We start from the raw sequence: 24,223 nt of genomic DNA, 5'->3' as shown, positions 1-24,223 counted from the left end.
ACTTAAGTCAAATGCTCTAATTATCTCACCTGTGTGCCATTACTTTCAGCACCTGTTTGTTATTGGCTACTCAATATAATTCAGGTATGATGAACCAAAGAACCTCTAAAACTTACAGGACAGTGGGTTCCGAGAACCATAATGGATCTGCACCGATCCTGCTGCCCTGACCACTAGATACAACAAATGTACATTCTCTTTGAAACACTACCTGAACTTCTTTAAATCCCTAAAACTTGAAGGTACCAGCAGACGCACAATCTCCAAGATATTAATAGCTATTAATATCTTGGAGATTGTTTATATATTTATATGATTCGTTGTCGAGTACTAAGTTACCAGTATGGAACTGTTGGCTAAGAAACACTGTAATAATAGCTAGGTAAACACTTATTACAGAGTCACTTAAAGTTGACGACACTAAATACAGCTAGAAACTATTCTATCATAAACGAGTGTTTTATGTGCTTTAGACTACCTTAGGTCAAATTAACAAGGATAAACCCAACCAGAAAAGGTTATATTTGTGAGTCACGGAGTTTAAATGCTAAAGCTAACTCCGTTGCTAGTGTAGTTTGGCTAGCTCTTCCAGGAAATAGCCGGAGCCCCAGGCGATTATTCGCTCCTCGGTAATTACGGAAAATGGCTCGACTTACAATTTATTCATAAGCAACACGTCTAGAATGTGGCAGAGATACATACCAGTTCATTTTGAGTGACTTTTATTCCGTTGGGCCTGGTTAATAGTGTTATCTCCTCAGAAACATCGCTTTCCGTCACTCCATTGGCGAGCGTTCAACAGGAAGTTACTTCAGCCGACACGCTTCAGTTTCCTCTGAGGTTGTTTTTTTTATATATATAATGAACAGAGCTAAGCAAATGTTATAGATGTGGCGTATTGAATATACTAACTCATAAAATAATTGTTTTGTTATCAAATGGTTTGTTTATGACGTTCTTTTAATTGTGTGTGTGTGTTTGCAGGAAACGTGGAGAACCAGGAAAGCACAAGGCAAGTTATATATTTCTTTATTCAAGTACTTACATAGAAATAACAAAACATTTGCATTACAACAAACTGAAGTGCCAGGTAAACAGGGGAGCACATCTCCCTATCACAAAGATATAGTAAAATTAATTTAAATATTCAGCTCCTCATAAAATGACCTTATTATAAGGTAATAAAACATTAAATAGGCAAAAGACATCCACAACACTTTGAACAAGACCCCTTTTCTTTAACAAAAAAGCTAACAGAACAGTTATCCCAATGTGTTTCCAGTAATCCATCTTGCATTGTTGTTAGGTTTGTTCCTTTTTACCCATGTGACTTTTTTCATGCAAAATTTAAAAAAAGGGAGTGCCACCACCAGAAAGTTTGGGTGGCACTTTCCGTGCACATGCAAACATAAGGATATTTTGGTAATGAAAGGAAACACAGCACAACAGAAAACAGTGAGCATCGACTCTGTTTTAACACCAGCTTCACTGCTGAATCCCTGACGCCACCCTGTAGTCCATAAGATGACATGAGTTGCTATAATAATATCTACATGTTATTGAAATCATGTTAGTTTTTTTTTTTTCTTTTTTTCTTTCAGTTTTTAAGTGAGGCAAAGCTCAGTGCCTGGCACAGGGCCAATTTCACAAAATCTGTATCAAACATTAATGCACAAATATTAGCACAAGGTTGCCTTCAGCTACAAGCAGACAGGGGTTACGTTTATTTGTTGCTCCTTTGGAGTTATTGTCATGGATTGTTTTTGATCAGCCAACCCTGCAACCCAGTTCAGCGTAATGATGGCTGCTGATGTTGGCACAAATTCATCATGGAGCTGAAAACCTTTCAGCCAACTACTTTTGGCCAGCAGAGTATTAAGCACATAAAATAATGAATTATTAGTGGAAAGAAATTACATTTAAATTAGTTGGTTTTGAGTTTAGCAGTTATTTCATGAATTCTCATGGCCTCCTCCTAATTGGTATACAGAAGACAATTGTGCAGCCTGTGTTATAATAGCCAACCTATTGAGAAAGCAAGTAGTGCAAGTAGTGGAGGGATAATATAAGTTTTACAAAATTTACAAAAACACATACAAAACAAAGTGTAACAGACACAGTGGGGTTGATTAAATATTGTTACATGGCTTCATTTTGGATGTTGATATATTCTTGCTGTTATCCCTGCCTACCTTTTCATCATTCTTCAACACAAAGCAACAGAAGCATAATGTTCTCTAACATGATAGAAATATTTTTTGGTAAAATAAGGTCTAAATGATCTTCAGTCTGAACTCATAACATCGAATAACTCTAGCATTAACGACAGGCTTTTGTTTTCTTATTGTCTTTTATGTTGTGTCTATTCTTTGTCTTCTGATCCCTATATGGTTATTGCTTGTTACCAGATACAACCTGGTCCATAACAGTTTTATTGTGGAAAAATAGTTGTCAAACTATTTGGTGCTGTAGACTTGTGTTAGTTTGTCAGGTTTTATATTTCATATGCTGAAGGAGAAACTTTATTTGGCCAATGTCCAACCAATGCAGTGGAGCTATAGGTTTCCGTGCTACACACCTATTGATTTACAGCTGTAGGCAGTCCAAACTTTTAAACTTTTCACATAAATCCAAGGTGGACTATTCATTTAACCATGTAGATAAATTTAAAAAAAAAAAAAAAAAAAAACCTCGGAGGCCAAATTAATTGGAAAATAAGTGGATGCTTGCCAGGAAGCAGAGCAGTGAAAACTGTTTCAGGAAAAAGAATGGATGGCCTTCAGAGCTCTTTACTGCATGCACTGGGTTCTCTGTGGCACTGTTTGTCTGCACTTTTCCTTTGACCTCTGCATTAGTCAGTTCCTAAACTCCTTTAGTCCAGTCATTGTGTGTGCTGATGGGTACAGTACTTGTTTTTTAAGCAGTTTTCTTACGTCAAAAAGTACAACAAATGAAATAATAAAATATGTTAAAAAAACAACAAAAAACAGTTGAATAAAAAAATTGTAAAACTTGTTTTCTTTGAAATTTGAATATATAGTTTAAGAATCAGGCTTTAAAAGAATGTCAGGAAGCATGCTTCCTATTTGACAAAGAAGTCAGTCCAACCAATTTTTCTTTTAGCGTGATCCCTTTGCTGCTTGTCAAACATGCGTATCACAGCATCTCCTGCCTTTCTTATTTATAGTTTTCATAATTTTTAAAATTGATTTCCTCCAATTACTTATGTAAAACAGTCTTTGAATTGCACAAATATGCCTTTTGATGTCTGTCACTAAGCCTGTAAAACAATCTTAAGTGTTTAAACTCCGTGAAAGTAAGGCAAACTGTCTTTCCTGTAAAACTAACTTTTTTTTCTTAAATCAAATATGCTTTAATAATAATTAATGGAAATACTACGATCCAAGTGAAGTCATTGATGGCTCACAGAAAATGTTTTGCTAAAAGACAAAAGTAGTACCTTTTTCTTTCAGTTTAAAACTGAGTAAAGTAAGTGAGGAGTCATTAGTGAGAATTATTTGCATGATCCGTAATGTATTTTGTTTATGAATAGGTTCAGTCATTTAGGAGAATGTCTTACAAATAACCAGTGTTTTTATACTGCGGAGAGACTGTGGTAATTAAAATAACCAATATTTCTTTAATGGAGATGCACAAAATAAATTAAAAAAAAGCAGTTTATTCAAAGAACACATTAGTGCTGTTTTTAACTGGTCTCCCTTGTTAAGCATACAGATGGTGCCATCCTTTTGTTTTTTGTCTTTCTGAGTTTTTTTTCAGTGGAAGGTAGGACAACATATCTGGCACTATACTGCAGGGATCTACAACATTTTGACAATAAAATATTATATTTTACTGAAAATCTTAGGACACTTTCTGCACAAGCATTCAGTCAATTGAGAGTTCTTGTTAATGCAGACGTCTGTATTTACATAGTGTGCATGAAGGAATGCACTTTTATGCACAATTTAATACTGAACTGCAGTGCATTTGACATTTTAGTACAAAAGTGAAACTTCTACTTTAGCTACCTGCATACATATTTGTATACTGTACAAAAAGAAGGATACGTACATTTGCAGTCCAGTCTCTGAATTAAAAATATGTAAACGTTGATTTTTTTAAAATTATTTGTCTCTTACCGTTTTCTGCTCATCTTTTGGTAGTTTAAGCGTTACAAAATGAGAAGACATGCCAAGGCCCATATTCATCTTCTCTTTAACGTCTCGTTGGCAACCCACTGTTTTTTTTTTTTTAATTAAATAGTTTGTTCTGTCTACAACGGTGCTCTTAGATGATTTAATTTGCGTGTGAGTGGCATATGTCTGTGTACTCGATTGCATATTGCAGAAGTCATGAAAAATAAACAGTATCATTGAGCATTTATATTAAAAAAAAGAGCAACAGAAAGTACATTTGGTAACACAACGTCAAACCACGTTTTAAAAAGGAGGAAAACAACACACAGGGTGTCTCACAGTGACTAAAAATAAATAAGTATTGGCAAAGGCATCAGTTGCTGCAGACATGTTTCTGCACGAAACAGGACAAGACATTGGGATTTGCTTCATGTGACCTATTCTGGAATAACCTGGATTCAAACAAACTGTGCAGATTCGTCTAAATCTGGTGTGTGGAATCTGATCTTTCTAAGGTCTCCACAGCTGTGCTAAGCTGATGCCACTCCTGGGTTTGGCAAATATCAGGAACAAATATAAGGAACAACGTTGGCTGCATCACTGCAATACATTTGGCACATTCTTTAAAAATAATAATTATAAAACAACAAAACAAAAGAAACATTCAAATATTAAAAAAAAAACACACTACACTTGAACAAAAATAAAAAAAACAAAAAACAAATACAGTCACGGGCCACAATTAATAGAATCATGATGATACACAAATATAACCAATTGCACTTTTAAACAGCCTAATGATATTAATGCATACATCCCAGACAATACACCTTCTCACTGAGCTCCTTTCTTCAGCCTCTCTCATGCATTCTGACGTTCCTTCAATGAAAACAGTTTCTGTAAAAATGACACATCCACCTCAGAACCTAGTGATACACAAAGATCTCTGTGGCAGAATGTGCTGAAGTGCCCATATCTGTGTTTACACTATGTTACAGTAGCTGAGGCTCTGAATTGCTTTTAAAAGACAAGAGGAAAGCAGCCCTTCCCCTCTGACCTAAACTAAAGACGTCCATCTCAAAATAGAAGGAACTGAAAAGAGCCAGAGTGTAAACAAAGAAGAAGAGAATCACCTATTTATTTCATAGTGAATGTGATCTGTACTTCCCAGGTCTCTGTATAATCTCTGGCTAGGGTCTAGTCCATGTGCATGTAGTGATGGTCATGACGCTCCCACCGCTGGCCCCCCGCAGGAGCCTGGCGGCGTGCTGTGGCTCCCGGCCGCCCCACTGCTCTTGTCCGCCTGCTTCTTGTCCTTCTGTTTCAGGTGAACCTTTGCATGTCTCTTTCGCTCGTCACTCCTGGCAAATTTGCGTCCACAAAACTCGCAGGAGAAGGGTTTCTCACCCGTGTGCGTGCGGATGTGTGTGGTGAGGTGGTCGCTCCGGCTGAAGGACCTCATGCATATTCTGCACTGGAAGGGCTTGTGACCCGTGTGGATGCGGAGGTGACGCGTGAGCTCGTCTGAGCGCGAGAAGCGTCTGTCACAGTTCTCCGCAGGACAGGCGTGTGGCCGTTCGTGAACAGGCGTTTTGCTGGGACGGTTGGGGTACTTCCTAGGACGGATGGGTTTGAGGGTAAGAGTCTGAGGTGGCGGATGGTGCTGGGGTGGGTGCTGCTGCCCGCCAATGAAACCCGGGTGGATTTGCTGCTTGTCTTTGAATGCTCTGATGGTCTCCAGCGGCGTGATTGGCGGAGGGTTGACTCTGATAGGGTCCATGGTCTGGAAGGGTTTGTGCTCCATGACACCAACCTCTCCCTGATGATGAAAAAGGTTGTAGTCAGGGATCATGGAAAAAAGGCTGCCATCCATGGGGGCTTTGGACGTTGAGTGATATTCATTTCCAGGGTAGGCGAGAGCCGTGCTGGTGGCGGGGCTGTGGTGGAAGGAGACCTGATCCTGGTACAGGTCACTGCAGGTGGAATAGGCAGGCAGCGGAGGACCGTATACCTGCTCCATGTCTGACGATTGTCCACCCATGCTTGCTGCAGAGGACGGCGTCTGCGTCGTTACCGTGCCGGGTGATGGAGAGACGCCCAAAATGCCCGCACTGACGAGGCTTATGATGTTGTTGTCGGGGCACCAGCCAGAGCCACCGATGCCACCTGAAGGAGGAGTGTCAAAGGCGAACTTCCCCAGATACGTGACAGTCTGCCCACTGCGGTTGGACTGGAAGCTGGATCCATACTGTATGTCTGAGCTTGTCTTCTCGCTTCCCATGCCTAGATCCATGATATTATCTAGATGAAAGAAGATTAAAAAACACAGAAAATGAGCAAAATATCCTCCTGGTTTCTAAAAACATGAACTTAAAATCATCCAATCATCCAAGAAGAAAGCTAAGAAAAAAAAGTTTAGATAATTAACATTATTTTTGCCAAATGAACTTTTTCTAGCAGTTCTTGGTTTGTCCCAAAATAAAGCCTTGTTGCATATTTTTCAAAAGGTGACAAAAGATAAAAGAATAATCACAAAAAATCCCATACAGTTCACGAAGAAACGTGAGCCCTGTCAGACCTGGAAGTTAAGTGACTTGAGTGCTGCCTCTGAGAGAGTGGTGTCTCTCTCTCTTGCAGATCCCACAAGCTCTCATAAATCAAGACCTAAACACCCCCTGTGATCCAGTCATTGTGTCCCTTAGGAGGACAGCCAAAGAGGAATGGCAAGATTTGATGTCTTAACAGCAGGGAGGATTATGAGGGCAGACGCCAAATCCAGAATGCTCAGGAATTTGAGACACATTTGCAAAAAAAAAAAAAAAAGGAACATCTATAAGGAGATTTCAGTGTTTCCTCTATGTTTTTCTCCTATTATTGTTATAACATCGCATTTACACACACACACACACACACACACACTCGCTCGTGCTCATTTTCTTTCTTTTTCTTTATCAAAGATGCTATGAACAACAATTGCACACCTATCAATAGTGATGAATTTGTGGCACGGTTGTGCTCAAAAAGGTAAATGTATTGCAGTTTAAGCATAATTCTTTCACAATAAGAATTTAAAATGAAAACCTATTATACTCTGCATGAATCCATATAGACATGTTTGCTCTCAACAATTACAAGCCACTGAAATTTGGCTGGTAAAATCATGTAGCAATAAGGCAATACAAAAATATTTTCAGAAAATATTATTTGACCTGTGAAAAAACAGGGATCATTTTATTATTTGTGGATTTTAAATTAATAAAGTAAATCTTAAGAGATTTGTTTTTATCATTACCTTTATAGATTGTTTTTTTCTCTTTTTTTTCAATTTTAACCTGAAAATGAAATAAAATTTTAGGCACAAAATAAGGTCTGTACTCTTTTTCTTCGTATTGACACACCTGTTTTTCCTCTTAAATCACAGTTAGTGCTTAATCTCTATTTACATTAAATAAATACTCACAAGTAACCATTTTAACACTGTCTGATGTAAACTTTAGCAAGAATTAACAATTTAACAGAAACACTCTGTTTCTGTTAAATTGAAACAGATTACAGCCAATATTACAGCCAATAATAAAGCAGATAATTATATTTTATTGCATGAACAAATAAAAATGTAGAGGGCTTATGACCTGATTCACTTGACTTTAATGGATTTTAAGCCTAAAATTAGCATGTTTCTTTTAACACCTGGCGCATGCTTAATTCAAACACACGTCTGTGATAAATCAAGGAGGGCTATGTCTTGGTAAATAAAACTACGTGTGTTTCCATCATTTTATGGCGGTGAGAACTTCTGATTAATAAACCCGCGTGTGAAAGTCGCTAAATTGAAAGATTAACGGGTAGAAAATTAGAGATTTTGTATTTTTCTCAGCATTATTCTCTCATTTAAAAGATTAAGCTTTAGCTCTTAGATTTCTTGTAATATTATTAGCCTGTACAGTGCATCATCGTACGCGTCAAAATGAATAGAAAGAATTTAAACAAACAGACGTATAAAAACCGTTTTATTTAAAAAAACAAATAAGCGAATGCAATTAATAATGCCCGCTGTTATAATTTCTTAAATATAAGGTGGCGCATGGGCCATGCGCTTTGAGCGTGTATTTCACATAGGAGAAAGCTCCCACACACGCCTACTAAAACAGTGTTAATAGAGTTGTGAATGAAAGTCATTGTTTTAAGTAGCTGACCCCCCCTTTGCTAGTAGATATCAAATCTGAGACACTATGGACTAACCGCAGTGGCACACTTACCGATTTCATTCAGAGGAGTCAATCTATTTTCTGCAATCTTCGTCAAAAAACTCTTCCATGAAAAAAAAAAAATTCTCAGATTTTGAGAAATTAAATCACAACACATCTTCTTTTCCAGATTTTTTTATTGCTATTGTTATTATTATTATTATTATTTTTAGAATTATTCATCACCGCGTGTTTAGTTGTGAAATGAGTTGTGTTCGTTTGCGTTTTCACGCTGTGATTCATATTCTGACGCTTCGGCAACGGAATACTGACTCAAAACATTCAAACAATAACAAAAAAATGAATAAAATCAGAAACAGTAACTACTTATATCTACGTTTCAATGGGTATACCAAGTGATTTACACACCTGACCTCTCTAAAGTGTGGGCTACTAAAGGAATCTGCCTTTGTGCGCAACAGAGTGGGAGCGCAAACAGGTGCTCCAAGTCCGAAGACAACTGTTGCCATCCCCGCTCATCGCACTTTGAGCTTCATTTTTAACAGAGCTAGTAAATTCGAGGGAGGAAAAAAAATCTTACCTGTGTTCATCTGTGAATAGTGGTTTATAGACTCCGTGCTGGTGAAAATATTCATAGAGGTGGGGATGTCCTCCTCCGGGTAGAGACTGTCGGGGATCGTGTTTATTAAACTGCTCATGGTAAGAGGGATCTTGTCCGCTAGTTTCCCTGTCATAGCAGTTATGTTCAGTCCGACATTTACAGAGGACAGCGCGCAGGTATCCAGGTAGACACACGGAGAAACGCACAGGTGCTGCTCGGGCGAAGGGTAGCAGGAGGCAGGCGCAGGATGGATCCCGGAGCTGTAGCTATCCAAAGTATCCCGCGGAGGACGCGCGGCGCCGGTTGTCTCTCCTCTGAGCGCTCGCAGCCTATTGTTATTAATCTGATCACTGTGGAAGCTGACAGGCTGCTTGTGAGGGAATTTGAAGTCTGTGAATCAATGAAGGAGGAGGAGGAGATGATGGTGGTGTTGCTTGAACAAGAGGAGCCGCTCTGCGTGCTCTATTGGAGCTGGATAGGGGACTCCAGTCTACCCGTGTTAAATAGGGGGATGGAACATTTGTGTGACGTAGATGACCATATATGGACATGGGCGCCCATCAGCAGGCTCTCCGCGCGTCAGTCAGTGGAAAGTATAGTGGAGGCAAAAGACTCCGAGGGAGATATCTAAGTTTACAAAAATCGAGATAGCGCGCCCAGCTGCATCCTCTTCCCTGGCCTTGTAAAAATAATGGCAGCACATAATCTTGATTATTTTCAGTTCTTGTGGTACCTTCTGTAGAGTGTTGTGGCTACAAAGCATGTCACTCACACAATGAACTTTATCCATAATTTACGACTATCTTCCCACAATATATTACATCGTGATATTAAAACGTGCTTTGTTGACTTTACAATCAAGCCTCATCTTGTCCCGAAAAGTTCAGACAGAACTTTGGATAATGGTGTTCCCATCCCCCCCTCCCCCCTCATTCTTTCCCTCTCTCTCCCCCTCTCCCTGTGAACTTGCACACACTTTATGCGGCGCTGTGTTGCAGAAAGCTGCTTCCAAACTCCTTTTCAAGCAGCATCATTGTCAAACAAAGACAGTAATTGACGGAGTTAATCGCTTGTAAATATTGCAAAGCTTTGCACAGGCTTGCTTTGACTTGGAGTCCAAGTAACCGGCAGAGTGGAAACTCCAAATAAGGCAGTGTCCGGCCCCGCCCATTCATGTCTGTATTTGGACATGCGAGTTCCGGATGAAGTAGTAGTAGTAGTAGTAGTGGAAAAGTGATCGGAAGCCACAGACGCTTAAAACGATGACAGTGGACGACACGTCATGGTTCGCATTTTAACCAGCATGCAAACTGTGAAAAAACAAACAAAACCATGTACTTGGTGAATTTGAGAAAAGCCCCCTCTATAAATTAGTTGGTTACACACACACACACACACAAAATAAACTAAAAAAAAACTTGGTGGAACAAATAACCAATGTGAAAAAAAAAACTTTATTTAGTCATGACAAGTGGTTAAATTGGGGTGAAGAGATTATTGAATATTTTCTAATTTTGTATTATATATGTGTGGTTAACTTGTATAAAAAAAGACAAAACAAAGGCCTCTGGAATATTTTCAGAAAATATTGAATGGCATGTCAGTGCTTGCATACACAGACCTAAGAAATTAATAATACTCAATGAAGCATAAGTGTAAACAGAGTGTGTGGGAGAATTAGTCTGAATCATCCTTGGTGTTTGGGGGGCTTACACAAACAGAGCAGTCGCTGATCCTGCATGTCTCATTACCAAACGCAAGTCTTTACACTCAAGCGTGCCTCTTGTAGTAGCTAAATGTGGTCTGATCACTTTAGCTAAAGTAGAATGACAACACTAAAGTTTTTTTTCTTAAACAGCCCGATCTTTTTTTTGCAACATTCTGACCTAGACATGATTTTTTTTTTTTTCAAATGTATTTCCATCTCTAATTGCCCACCGCAAAAATATCTAAATAAAAAAAAAATCCCCAAACCATATCAGGCTATCTCATAGTTTAAAGTTACAGTTTCAAATCTGTTAAGTATTTCAGTGTACTGCCAATCAGCTGACTGAGAAACGGCTACTGAGTGTGTAAACATTTCTGGTCACAAAGAGCACAGATTTTTTTTTATGTTTTGAAAACTCAAGATATACCAGACAACAGTTGTATTAAGGTAACACTGTTTAAAACTACAGATGACAAACTATGAGTGATGCATCTAAAGAGACTGGCAAGAACTGCAAATAGTTGGGCTAATTAAGAAGCTATTGTTATATTTTCTTGTAGCCCCAGTGTAACTTTTAAAAAGCAGAACATCAAACAGATAAGTTCTGTGCAATAAGCATCTGAAAATTAAATTAAATTTAGTGGATATTTCTTTGACGTTCATGCTTGAATCTATGAGTCAAAATAATAGTTAATATATGTTACAGATAACTATAATCTGTATTTTGTGTGGGGCACAGTTCTACTATTTGTTACTTTTTTTTGTTTTAATCAAAGGTAATGGATCACAAAACAGTGAAACCAAATCATTTGTATTTTTACCTTTATATGTGGGAAAAATCTAATTGCATTCAATAGCATCCTCATGAGTTTAATCTAAAATGTTTGCATATTTAAAGCCTGGCTGATATTACTATTTTCACATAAATATATTTTTAGTTTTAAATTTTGTCCAAACATTTGACTTATCGTACTCCAACATAAAGCAAAGATCCTTATTAAAACTGTATTTAAAATATTAAAGCAACAAGTCCATGCGAAAAGCAAATAAAATAAAAACTTGACCATATAAATAATTGCAGAATAATCGCATGGCTTGTGTGTGTCGGTGTGTGTTTTAGGTCCTTAAAGTTGCTGCCTCGTCTTCCCGTTACTCTGTGTAAATAAGAATTGCTACCTGATCCATACCGTCACACAGACTTTCACAAAAACAGCGGTGTTCCCCGTCATGTTTATGGATGCAAACCATCAGAGAATCCCCAGGTGTGGCGTGGGACTCTCTGTACTGTGAAGCTTTTCCTTGGGGAGGGCGAGAGTGTGTGCATCTCTGTGGTCGGAAAGTTGGCCACCCCGGCTGGAACACTTACCTGTTGCAGGCTCGTTTCCTCGACTGAGATGGCTCACAAGGGGGAGGGCCTGTATTGTTTGTCAATGGCTTGTGGCGTGACCTGGCTCAGCGCGCATCGCCCAGCTCTTTTGCATATGGGAATTCCATGGAAGCAGAGGCCCATTTTAAAGTGCTGTGGAAAACCTCCAAGGCACTGTGGATGTATAGTCAAATTATTTTTTTTCTTTCCACATATAATCAAGTTGGCTAAAATGATCCCATGTTGTTGGTGAAAACAGCTAGAAAAATAAACATGCCCACCTGGAGAAACAACTGACCAAATACTGCTTCATTTTATATTGACTGAGTGCAGTAAGTTCACCACTATCATCTAGTTAAAACTAAACACAACCAAGAATTTGCTTAAAACGCTGGCCACCAATGTAATCTACGAGTTTATTCAGAATGTAGAATGAAATAAAAATAGAGAATATGCATTCAAAAATACTTAAATGATTCTACACTGTGGATTTTCTCCTTAATTTTCTGGTTCATTCATTTATCAGACATAAAGGCGACTTAAAGGCGATAGCGGTCACATATGGTAAGAGATGTTGACATAAATGTACATCTAAAAAATCTGAATATCATACAGTTCAGTATTTGTCACATTTCAGAAAGTGAAACTCAATTTGTACATCGAGTAAAATATTGTAGGCCTTTATTACTTGTATAATTTTGATGATTATGGTTTATATATGATAGAAACCCAGAATTCAGTGCCTCAAAACTGTGACTATTATACAAGATTAATAAAATAGGATATCCATTTTATTGAGAATGCTAACGGGAATGCTAGACTTCTAAAGAGTATGCATCTCTTGTACTGAATACTTGGTTGGGGTTTCTTTTGCATAAATTCCTTTATCAGTGCGGCATGGCATGGGGGCGATCAGCCTGTGGTTCTGTTGAAGTGTATTCAAAGCCCAAGTAGCTTTGACATTAGCCTTCAGGTCATTAGTTTTGTTGGGTCAGGTGTCTCTTGCCTCCCTCTTGATAGATTCTCTATCAGGTCAGGCCAGTTTGCTAACCAGTCAAGCAAATTCAACACCATGGTAATTGAACCTTGTTGTGGTACCTTTGGCAGTCTGGGCAGATGGCAAGTCCTGCTGGAAAATAAAATCAGCATCTTCATAAATCTTAGCAGCAGAAAACATGAAGTGCTTTAAGACATGGTTGACTATAAAACAGTTGACCAACACCAAAGGCACCTCAAATCAACAGTGACTGACCCAGAATGAGAGACCATTTCTAGGACATCAATGCAGATACATTTGAGTTATAATTGGTGTGAAACCATGAGTTTCCAATATTTAAGTCACCGAATGTTGGGTTTTAATTATCTTGAGACATAATCACCAAGACTACAAGTAATAAAGGGCTCAAAATATTTCAAACAAAATATTCTAAATATTTCGAACAATGAAACAGTTTCACTTTCTGAAATGAATGGCACAAAATATAAAATTTTTTCCATGATTTAATTTGTTTAGATGTACCTGTACAGTGATTTGAAAAAGTAATTATACCCATTGGACTTTTACACATTTTCTTACAACACAGTAAAGTGTTGTATAGTTATAGACAATGATTCACTTTTTTTGCTGTGTTCCACCCGCTCTGTTCCGTTTCCTTGAAATAAAATGACAGTATTAACAATGACCTCAAAAACACATTTATATAGTAAATGGAGTCATTCTGAGTGTAATTCAAGCTCAGTCTCAACACAGCTTACAGCCTACTTCATCAGCTAGACAACATTATTGAACAAACAGAATCATTAAGACCAAGGAATAGGGCAGATGGGCCATAATGATGCAATAAAGATGCTTTTCTTAAGCAGGAATAGTGAAACCGGTCAGAGTTGATAGGAAGATGGATGGAAGAGAAACGGGGAAATTCTGGAAGCAAACCTGTTAGAGCGAATCAGGTGCTGAAACCGTGCAGGTTACCCACATGTATCAAAGATCTTAGGAGGAGAGGCAGTTTCTAAAGAGGCTCGGAGTCCTCAAGATTTGATGGGTGTGGAAGGACAACCCTGGTCTTACTACTGAACTAGTAGCTTGTTTGACAGTGTTGAGTTTTGTCCAGCAGCTGCAAACTTTGTGCATCAGGTGTATGCAGGGGTTCAGCAGGAGTACACATACAGCATAGCAATGCTCTCTGATTTTTATTTAGGCACAAAATTATGAATTAGATTTGAATAACCACAGATGCTAGTCGAGTTTAATGAATGCAAAAGGAAGCAAGTTTTATTTCGCACAAAACAAAAAAAATAATTAGAAGCTTTCGGCCACACTTTTGTTGCAACTTTCCAATAGTTTCACCAGAAGACATGTTAAAGGTCACCTTCTTTATGGGGTTTTATATGATGGGATAAAAATATGTGCTTAGACAAAAAAAACAGATTTAGTTATCCAGTAACATGGATGAATGAAAGAAGAATTTCACTCTGAGACGGGAATCAAATCTCCTGAGGAATTCAAACTGCATCCAACATGTGCAATTAGATATGGAAATATAAACTATATGAATAATAACTGATCAGATGTTCCTCTTAAATTCATTCTAGCACAACTCATAACATGCAGTAACTCAGAAATACTATGATGAAATAATCCTTAGCATTATCTTGCATATTGGATCACTTTTTGCCAATGAGACAACTGATCCGATTATAAAAATGATAAACTACGGTAATATTGACTTCATTAAAGAAAATATTGAAAGCCTTATTCACATCAGGAAAAGTGAGAAGCGTATATACTCTCCAGCACTGAACTATAACTGTCAATTTTTATTAATCATAACATTTAACTCTTGACATTTGGAGTAAAAATAAACACGTTAGAGGAAACTGAACGGCAAAACCCAGCTGGTTTGGCAGGATCTCTCTAAAACATAAAGGAGAAGGGAAAAAAAATGCAGTGCATTTGGAAGTGCACATCTTGGCATTTCAGTCTTGTACTGATGGATTCAAGTAGGTGTTTTTGGAAGAATGCTCTCCTACTTGGCATGCTTCACAATGAGTGTGGAATTATCCTCCACTTGCCAGTTGTTAGAAATGTGATTTTATAAGTCAAATAAGACGAGCAAATCAAGGTCAGGAGCAACACTCGAACCGATGGGTACTTATTGTGCGTTCAAAAGCAGTGGGTTCTCTCACTCTCACTCACTGTGGGCCCGTGTGTATTGTTTTGGTTGTTTTGTTTGTGAACTTGGGTGCTTTGACTGCTGAGTCTGGGAGGCAAACAAAGCACATGCTGGACAATTGATCAATGATCTTCCAGAGTTCATGTAGAGGGCACATTGGGGGTTACCAAGGCTGGCTTATCCACCAAAGGCACAAAAGCCTCCTTTACCTGCTCCTGCCTATCCCACTGATGAGACACCAAACTAGGGTCAATGAAACCACCAACTAAAGATTGATCATCACAACATCAAAGTCACTCATGTAAATCCACCCTTTTTCAGACATCTGGGGTATTGATACAAACACTCCCGGGAGGAGAGTTGCTGGTTAGAAACCAATATTCTTCATGGGGGTGGGGGACGGGACTCTGACCCATCCTCTACAAAGACCTGTAAAGTCTGAAGAGCATTTTAGTGTGGATGGGTTGAAAAGTTTACCCACACCATCCTCTGCAGACTTGCCAGGTGAGGCTCTTATGCAACTCTCTCAAGTTCAAAACAGGTTCATTGTCCTCAAGTTATACTGAAGGAAACATCGAAAACTCAGCAGCTGTTTCTTCAGATAAACCAAATACCTGAAAGTAACTCATTGTTTCCAGTCGGGGTGAGAGTGGTCAATGGAAATATGATAAACAATGACACAAACAGCAAGTTCCCTTAACTTGGTGCATGACAGGCCTGACAGCCCCTCCCCCTTGTCCTGTCACTCTAGAGTATTTTAGTTCAAGTTCCACTGCAGCATCCGGCAGAGCTGCGGTCTCGGTTTCACCTCCCACTTCCTTTTTTTGGCCCTGACGTGTTTCCGGCCCCTGAATTAGAAAAACTCTTTCCACACTAAGTTGTGATATCAGGGCCGTCTTCCTTCTCTTGTCGCCCGTGTTCGGAAACTATTAAGAAATCCCCAGTGAAGTTGAACTCTATCTCCCGAATCCTTTGCTCCCAACCACGAGACCAGAGATACGGGGCGACATCAAAAACCCTTCAGCTAGAGCAACACGGAGAGGAAATATCTCTTGAACTCGACGATAAGATAGAAGCTGGTGCAAGCTTTGAAGAATTTCTGCCGTTTAATGCACGGAAAGCAGGGAAACAATACAAATGAAGAAACAGTTTAGTTGGTATAATTGTACTGTTGTATTCTTCTTCTGATAGAAGTATTTCAGCATCCGTTAGTCCTTGAAGTTCTGGGTGAGAAACTGCAAGGCAGCCACTGGTTCCCCAAGGTTAAACCTTTTGACGAAGGCCTGAAAATCCCATTTACCTGGAGGTGCAGAAGACACAAAACACAGATTTTCATTAGCATTTAAGCAAAAGAATTGAGAGAAAAAAAAAAACTTAAGGTTTGCTTTCAGTCCAGCAAAACACTCCAGAAATGAGCTGTACTCCGAGTGCACTCTCTGGTGCATTATGAGAGCATTTCTTCTGACCACTTGGTCTGTGTTTAAAGGATCTGAGGCCTAACTGAGCAACACATGGCTCTGGGATGTGAGTCACTGAGAACAGCTCTGCTGAAAATAAAACATGTTGCTGTAATGATGGAGGTGGGAACGCAAGGACGTATTGGCAAGATGATATGATTCAATCGCCTGGACTGTTTTTTTTCTCTTCCCTCCCCTTTTAAACAAACACCAGACGGCCATCCGGCTGGTATGACAATATCACTTCTAAGATTTTGACAACCACTGATTCCCTGCAGTTTTCCCTCCCTTAAAAAAAAAAAAAAAGAAATTCACAACTATGATTCCAAGAAGAAAACCCTGTGTGCTTTAAACTTGCAAACTTCAACAGATTCCACAAAGAAAGAGCGCGTGTCTGCATCTTCATATGTCTGCATGTGCATCAGACAATTCTTTGATGCTTTGTACTGTAATCCAGGGAATCGGGGACATTCTGGTATTTCCATGTGTGCGGTAATTAGACTAACAGCTGTTCAAGAATTGCCTTGGGAAGTTGAAAAAGCCAGCTTCTGAAATGGTCCAAATCCATAGAGAGAATGGACTCAAATAGGGTCAAATCTCAATATGTCTGGATTAAAAAACCCCAAACAAAAGTCATCTTTAACATTCTGCTTCATCTGATATATATATGGTGTCACTTTTTGGCCATCAGACAGCAGCATGCATTAGAAACGCACAATGATCAAGCATACAATTATAATCTCCGACAGGTGAAATGAGAGCCATTGATCATCTTTAATACCAAAATCTGTCAGTATTGAAGATTTTAGATGCTCTTCTACAAGTTCCTCCCAGTAGTTTGCTGGGCCTTATGGTTCATTCCTCCTGATGAGTCTGTTTGAATGCTGCCTTTCTCACACACAAGTGTGGTGGCTGCTATGGAAAACATTGACTTTGTTGTTGCAAGCCAATTTGGTTGAGGACATCATTTATTTGGAACATTAATTTTTAAGAAAGTTTGAAAGTTGGCCCAGGCTCAGAAATGTTACTGAAATATTTCCACAGGGTTTTCCTTTTTCATCACGTTACTTTTTGTGAAGTGCTCCAGTCCTTCCTGCATCAAAACACCTCCACTTCATGACTCAGCCACCCCCTACTTCACAGTTTGGATGATTACTTTTTCAGGCTTACAAACTTCCCCCTTTTTTTTCCTTCCAAATATAATAATCTTTATTTCTAGACACTAGTTTTTTAGTTCCATCAGACCACAGGCATGTCTAAAAAATTGTCCCATGTATTTGCAGACACTAATCTTGCTTTTTTAAATCTTGTTTTTAGAGAAATGGCTTCTTCCTCCTTGAGTGGCTCATGTCTACACTGTATGTAGGCGCTCTCATCAATTCAATTATTTCAATTCAGCAAGTTGAAATTACTTTGTTACTCCTGGCTTAAGATGGTATAAATTCAGTCTGATTTGATGTCAAACTCTGAAGGGAAAAAGATTGTCTTTGTGTAGAGAAATCTCAGGTTTAAACTATATTAAATAGCAACTGTACAGTAAGTCCTCAAAGTTGATGAGTTAGAAGCAGAATGTTAGAACAATGATTTGAGCAAATTTGACAAGTGTGACTATGTTACTGGCTACACGACTGCTTTAGAGCATTTTCAAAACTGCAGCTCTCCCTACTGGAAAATAGATTTGCAGACAGCTCACACAAAAACACACAAAAAAAATGAGTCCAATTTGAGCAGGCTGTGGCAAAAAAAAAAAAAAAAATCCAGAGCAGAAAAACTTATGGTTTTTGTTCTGTTAAGCAGATAGCAGCAGGTACAAACAAAACAAATATCCAGGTTATGGACAAATGAGCAAACCAGGCAGTGATACAAAACATCCAACCAATCAATAAAACTTTTAAAAAGGGCCATCATCCGAGCTGAGATTTGAAACAAAAGTAAAGATATTGTTTTTATTGTTGTTGCAACAATATCTGAACAAAACAAAATTCAAGCATCCCAATCCATATCACCAGTGAGGGTCACCATCTGTGAGGGTCTTGCGCTTTCAAGGTGTTGATCTAAAGTCACATCAGAATACTGACCCAACCACAATGGACCCACGATGATGCTTTTCCCCATTTAGAAGGTTTAGAATGGCTGCATCATTCTCAAATTTAATGAAATGCATTTTTCCTTGGTGAGACAGTCACTGGTTTACAGAAGTGGGATGGGAGAACAACCTTGTTGTGATTCTGGTCTGCATTACTCAGAATATGTAAAAAGAGGTTCAAAGGAAGACCGGCTGTGAGTCATGGACTCACTAATGCAAGTGGCGAGCAAAGCAGATTTGTTGCTAGGTCTTATTGGAAAAATAAGTTAATTCTGGTTCTGATGGAAAGGTGTCAGAATACACAATTCATTGTAGTTTGATGCTCCATAGCTCCAGGTTAGTAAGCATGCTCCTACTGACCCCTTGTTCTTCACTGAAGCAACATCTTTTAAAAAATATTAATATTGAACATGATTAAATTATACACAGGCATGCAAAAGAAACATGGACATACAAAATAAATATAAAAAACATTCAAGGGAAAGAAAGATGCAAAAGTTATTTTTCTATTTCCACATGAACCGTTGGCTTGAACTGATGGTGTAGATATGAAATAGCTGTAACAATGTCAGAGCGAGGCATCTGTCCTTTATTTTATTTGGTATTTATCTAGTGACTTCTATTGTTGTGTACTTTTACATCATGTTGATTGCTGGGTACATTATCTGAGGAACAAATTACACCCAGATGCACTATAGGTAGAAAAACCTTCTGCTGACATCTTGATGCCCAACACCGCAGCACACAGTCAGGAACCTTCTGGAGTCCATCCCTCCACAGGTCAGAAAAGAGTGTAATAACACACTGTTGGTCATAATGTTATGCCTGATTGGTGTAGCTCACCATTAACAAAGGCACAAATCAGAAGACTTAATTGATATTAGATATATTCTGCATGTTATCTTTTTAATGTAATCATTAATTGCTATAGAGAGCTTTGAAAAATAAGCAGAATTTGCATTGTGGAGCGATACCTAAACAATTTTTTTCCCAACCTGTCACACTTTTTTTTGTTTAGTTTCAAAACCTGACACTTCCATGTGGCTGTGAGTTCGGGTCAGGTTCTGAGCTCAGCTGGGGGAAAGAGGATGAATAATAACTGGGAGATGAGCAGATGAGTACCTGGATCTCAGCAGGTCATCTCTGTGAATGAAGACTGCCAGCAGGGAGGCCACCAATAATCATGAGAGGGCAATGGAGTCAAGTGACCTGTCTGCATTAAAGGGCATGGCCCCAGCAGACCCTTATGGGTCTGTGCTTCAGTCTCAGATAATGCACCGCCTCTGCAGATCCCCAAACTCCTCGGCATGTCCATGACGAGGTCGCTCACCCCCCCAGCTACTGCAGAAGGGGAGACAGCTCGGAGATGAACTTTACATAAAATACTGGGACATATCTGACATGTCATGTTGTAGATTTCGCTATTATGATAACGAAGCAAAAATACTTTTTCATCTGCGTTTTTGTTTGTTGCGGTGTTGGGCAACATGTTCTCTAAAAAGTACTGGAGTCAAAGTCAGGCAGCGATTGTAAGACTCTGCACACATAATCCTGTCTAAAGCTGTGCAATCATTGGGGCTCATTCCAAAACGAAGTAAATTCTCAGTACCCGCTGCTATCGCGCTGGTTGGTACCTTGCGAATGTCTAGACTTACAAGTGACCCTAAAATAGGCTGGTGCTTGTTTGTAGTGCAGAGACACGTTTCCGCCTCTCCCATCTGCACGCTCATGGAAAGGACAGATAGTGTGGGACCTGAGGGCGATGTTAACGTCTTCCTGCCTCTCCTTTTGTTTCCACCTTGCATCTCTGCCTGGGTATGGCAGAAAGATCAGGACTGCTGCGAGGTGACAGAGAACTGCTACATTTAGTGGTGTGGGCGGTGTCCCTGTTAAACCTCTTACACTGTCTCAGATATACTCAAAATCCAGTAATCTTTTTTCTCGCAGTAAAGTCAAAGGAGCCATATCAGAGTAAGAGCCTGACTGAGGTTCTTCTTATGAAAATAGATGCAGGAATATTGCAGTGTTTATTTTCAGGATGAGGAACTTTGTTGCTGTCGGGATTCAGCCATAAGACAATATCTCTGGATGTGTAGAAAACCGCTGGAGAGGGATTAACCTGGGAAAACTCAACATGTCTGTTGATTTTAACTCTCAATGTGTTGCCAGTTTAATGCTGTAGATTATTAGATCTGCGAGGTGAACAAGTCTAATTTTCCAGGGAATACCCAAATCACCAAACTTAAAGTTGTTTTTACATTAAAAAAAACCTAAACATTGCGCTGGTCAATATGAACCAGCATAGGAACTCAAAAATTCAACTGTTGCATAAAACTAAGCGAATAAGGATGCATTTTCCATTATATCAAATTGCATTTAATACAGTACTTAGAACATTAGTGCAATTAATGGCAATAGTACTCGTTTAAATAGTAAAAACTGAAATAAAGCTTTATTTTTTTAGTACACTTACGATTTTCCCAAGTTTCTCATTTTGAGATAATTCAAATGAAATAAATGATCAATTAATGTACTAGCAAATGTGTTGCATGTGCACGATTTGTATTGTAACTGTGTAGCTGTGATCTTGTAGTGGGCTTGCAAAAAAGACAAACCTAGTCAAATAAAGTTTGGTGGATTCTTAAGCAAACGTTAGGTTGTCTTCCCTGGGTTTCCTAACTACTGCAGGTTGTCTTTGAAAGCCTTTCCTCAACAGATCTTATCACTGAAAGATGCCAATCAGGAAATTTAAATAGATCTGTGCACAACACTTGCAATTGTCAACAAGTGCATCTCACCAGAAATGGAACTAGGAACACAACGTTCCTCCAAAACTGATAGGAAACGCAGAGACGAGGCTGCCAGGAGGGCTATGGCAGCACTGAAAGAGCAGCAGGACTTCCTGGCAAAGACTGGCTGTTCATAACATTTGACAACAATCTCTAACATGCATTGTATGTCTGGGCTATGGGGCAAATTTTCAGAACCAAGTTGTCTTCGATGAGAAAAAAAAATCCACCAGAAATGCTTGAGCCCTGCTAGAGTGAAAAAGATCAATTCACTCTTGGCGACATGAGATAAACATTCTGTGCAGTTTTGATGACACCAAAGATGCAGCCTGAGCTACAACAAAGCAATTTCGATCGAAGGATATTCATGTGTTCTTCTAGTGATCCAATCAAATCCCAGCTCTAAATCCAACTGCAAATCTTAAAAATTTATATTCACGGACTCACACAGACATACTGAACAAACTACAGGACAATGTTCATGTAGAGAGACTGAATACAGATGTTTGCCACATTTGTCAAATTTTTATTAGCAAAAATAATACTAATAAAGGAACATGCAATATTTTCTTTTCACAACTGCACATTACTTGTTCAACTATCTCATTAAATCCCAGGAAAAATAAAAATTAAATGAGAAAGAATGCCTTCCAGGGCACCCTAAAAGCCACAAAACTGTCATTTTAAAAAAGTTAAGTTTAACTTGTAATACACTAGTAACCCATTTCCCCATGTTTTTAGTGTATGTGATTTAATCTTGTGTGCCATTTTCTCATTTGAAATACAAGTGAAAGTTCTGATCTGACCTCAAATGGTCAAATTTTATCAGGGATGCACACATTTGTGCAGATCAGCTATAGTGAAATTATGTCCTTGCTCTTAAATGCAAGTGTTAAAAAAAACAGATAAGGATTACTCTATATGCTTTCGATAAATGTTTCAGATCAAAGTTGTGAGTTGAAGGACTTAAAACCTTTAAACCAAACCTGTCAACTTCAAGATGTCACTTTAAAGCAGCTGACTCCAGCCTAAAACTTGGGCCTGCTATAGCAACCAAATCCTGGCTCTCTTGACTCCTTGCAGCTCTGATTAATGGTAGAGGCTGTGGGTGGGTGGTAGACATGGATCTGCCCATTACCACACTACAACATTGCAAATGGCTTCAATTACTGCAGAGTGTGCTGAGCTGGCAGTACAGGCTCTGAGAAGCAAGATGAGCAACGTGTAGGATCCAGCAGCTAACTCCTCTCTGATCCATTCTTTTATACAACATGATCGTCACCCTTGTTTTTACAATCCATCAGAAATAAATGAAGTAAAAAGCGGCTGCGGGATTCAAAGCGATGTATTATTTATAAGTTTCTATTTTTTCCAAGCAAATAATCTCAAACAGTTTTTGAGACGGTAGATCTGCACATTTAGAGTGGCTGCTAAGGTCAGGAGATGGACGGCTGGATGTGTGAACAGTGTATGCGGAGTGTATCGTGTAAACTGAAACACTAGGCAGCCGCTCTCAAGGCCTCGGGTTTTCCCTCCCGGCATTGTAACACTGTTTCCCCCGACAAACTGACATGTCGGCACCAAACAGTAGCAGGACATAATAAGGGCTTGCCAAGTGCCTGACAAGTATCATGAGGGCCTAAGCGCCCACGCCTGCGCCCCCGTCTCCACCCCCCACCCTGGCACAGGGGCAGTCTCCAGTCAGGGACAGCGTTCCTGAGCCAGAGCAATGGGGATTCCCTAGGATAACGCCCCTGTGCCCAGTGCCAAGATTGCAGCCCCCTGTAGATCCTTATGTAACAAACCAGCTGTCTCCATCAGTTCACTGACCCACATTCATAACCTTAACCCTGGAGGCAAAGCAGACTCCCACGGTTTCTCACAACAGCCCCTGCTCCACCTCTAATTGTTCAGTCTCCTCTGGCCAGTGCTTATTACTTAACTGATGGTCAGAGATGAAAAGAAGAGAGACGGCAAATCAGAAATAAAATTGAGTCAATGACTCCACTACTGGAAGTGGAAAACGGTCATTAGGAGTCCTCCACCCACGACTAAATGCTCTCCTTCACAAATCACGTCAATTAATGTCATCGGTTATGAAGAATCCTCTGTGTGTCATACCACATGGAGGGAGGACAGATGCTAATAAGTGAACATACTTAACGGAGGAGGTGGGAGACATGGGATTCCCTCTGTTCTTCTTGTCTTGGTGTGCATACTGCGCACATGGTCGTGGAGGCTAATGACAATACAGCAGGTAAAATAATAGAAAGATGCCTTCAAAACCAAATACAGGTGCATCTTGTTGGGATATAATTGAAAAGTTAATTTGTTTCAGCAGCTTTATTCTAAAAGTAAAACTTGGGTAGTTTATCAATTACACTCAAATGGACAAGTTTCAAAAGTTTATTTCTGTAAATTTGATCTAAGAAGAAACAATGTATGAGTTTGTAGGCTTTAGCTGGTATTTTTTTTTACCATCTGTACCATGATTTACGACATCCATAGTCATCCCTGTACCAAAGTCTTCTGTAACATCTTGTCTTAATGGTTACTGCCCAGCCACACTCACTCCTGTCTCTACAAAGTGCTTCAAAAGGCTGGGGACGACACATCGGAAGCAAACCATCAACGTAGCTGAGGACTCACAATATTACGTATAGAGGTGGAACCGGTTCACACAGACTCCATCCTGG

The 24,223-nt window shown here is 39.2% G+C and overlaps 3 protein-coding genes across 5 annotated transcripts in view; all 3 read right to left on the bottom strand.

Moving 5' to 3' along the window:
- Positions 1-806, bottom strand: part of bin3 (bridging integrator 3) — a 32,989-nt gene extending 32,183 nt beyond the window's left edge. Inside the window, exon 1 of the mRNA XM_015019848.1 lies at positions 703-806. Coding sequence (XP_014875334.1) covers positions 703-710 — 8 coding nt within the window. The 5' untranslated portion in view covers positions 711-806. The remainder of the gene's footprint in view (positions 1-702) is intronic.
- Positions 807-3,364: 2,558 nt separating this feature from the next.
- egr3 (early growth response 3) lies at positions 3,365-9,456 on the bottom strand. 3 transcript variants are annotated; one of them, XM_015019819.1, is made up of 2 exons: positions 8,928-9,456; positions 3,365-6,440 (listed from the first exon to the last, which is right to left on the bottom strand). In XM_015019819.1, the coding sequence occupies exons 1-2, from the start codon at positions 9,079-9,081 to the stop codon at positions 5,362-5,364; spliced, it is 1,233 nt and encodes a 410-aa protein (XP_014875305.1). In that variant the 5' UTR covers positions 9,082-9,456; the 3' UTR covers positions 3,365-5,361. The 3 variants fall into 3 exon arrangements, with proteins under 3 accessions (XP_014875305.1, XP_014875313.1, XP_014875321.1); XM_015019827.1 differs by lacking the exon at positions 8,928-9,456 and adding an exon at positions 8,399-8,536; XM_015019835.1 differs by lacking the exon at positions 8,928-9,456 and adding an exon at positions 6,687-7,066.
- A 6,822-nt stretch (positions 9,457-16,278) lies between these two features.
- pebp4 (phosphatidylethanolamine binding protein 4) overlaps positions 16,279-24,223 on the bottom strand; it is a 38,070-nt gene continuing 30,125 nt past the window's right edge. The window contains exon 4 of the mRNA XM_015019859.1: positions 16,279-16,495. Coding sequence (XP_014875345.1) covers positions 16,404-16,495 — 92 coding nt within the window. The 3' untranslated portion in view covers positions 16,279-16,403. The remainder of the gene's footprint in view (positions 16,496-24,223) is intronic.

Source organism: Poecilia latipinna, unplaced genomic scaffold (assembly GCF_001443285.1).
Source record: "Poecilia latipinna isolate Pla-1442-1.1 unplaced genomic scaffold, P_latipinna-1.0 Scaffold82, whole genome shotgun sequence".
Lineage (NCBI taxonomy): Eukaryota > Metazoa > Chordata > Actinopteri > Cyprinodontiformes > Poeciliidae > Poecilia > Poecilia latipinna.
This window is presented reverse-complemented; position numbering and strand designations above follow the sequence as displayed.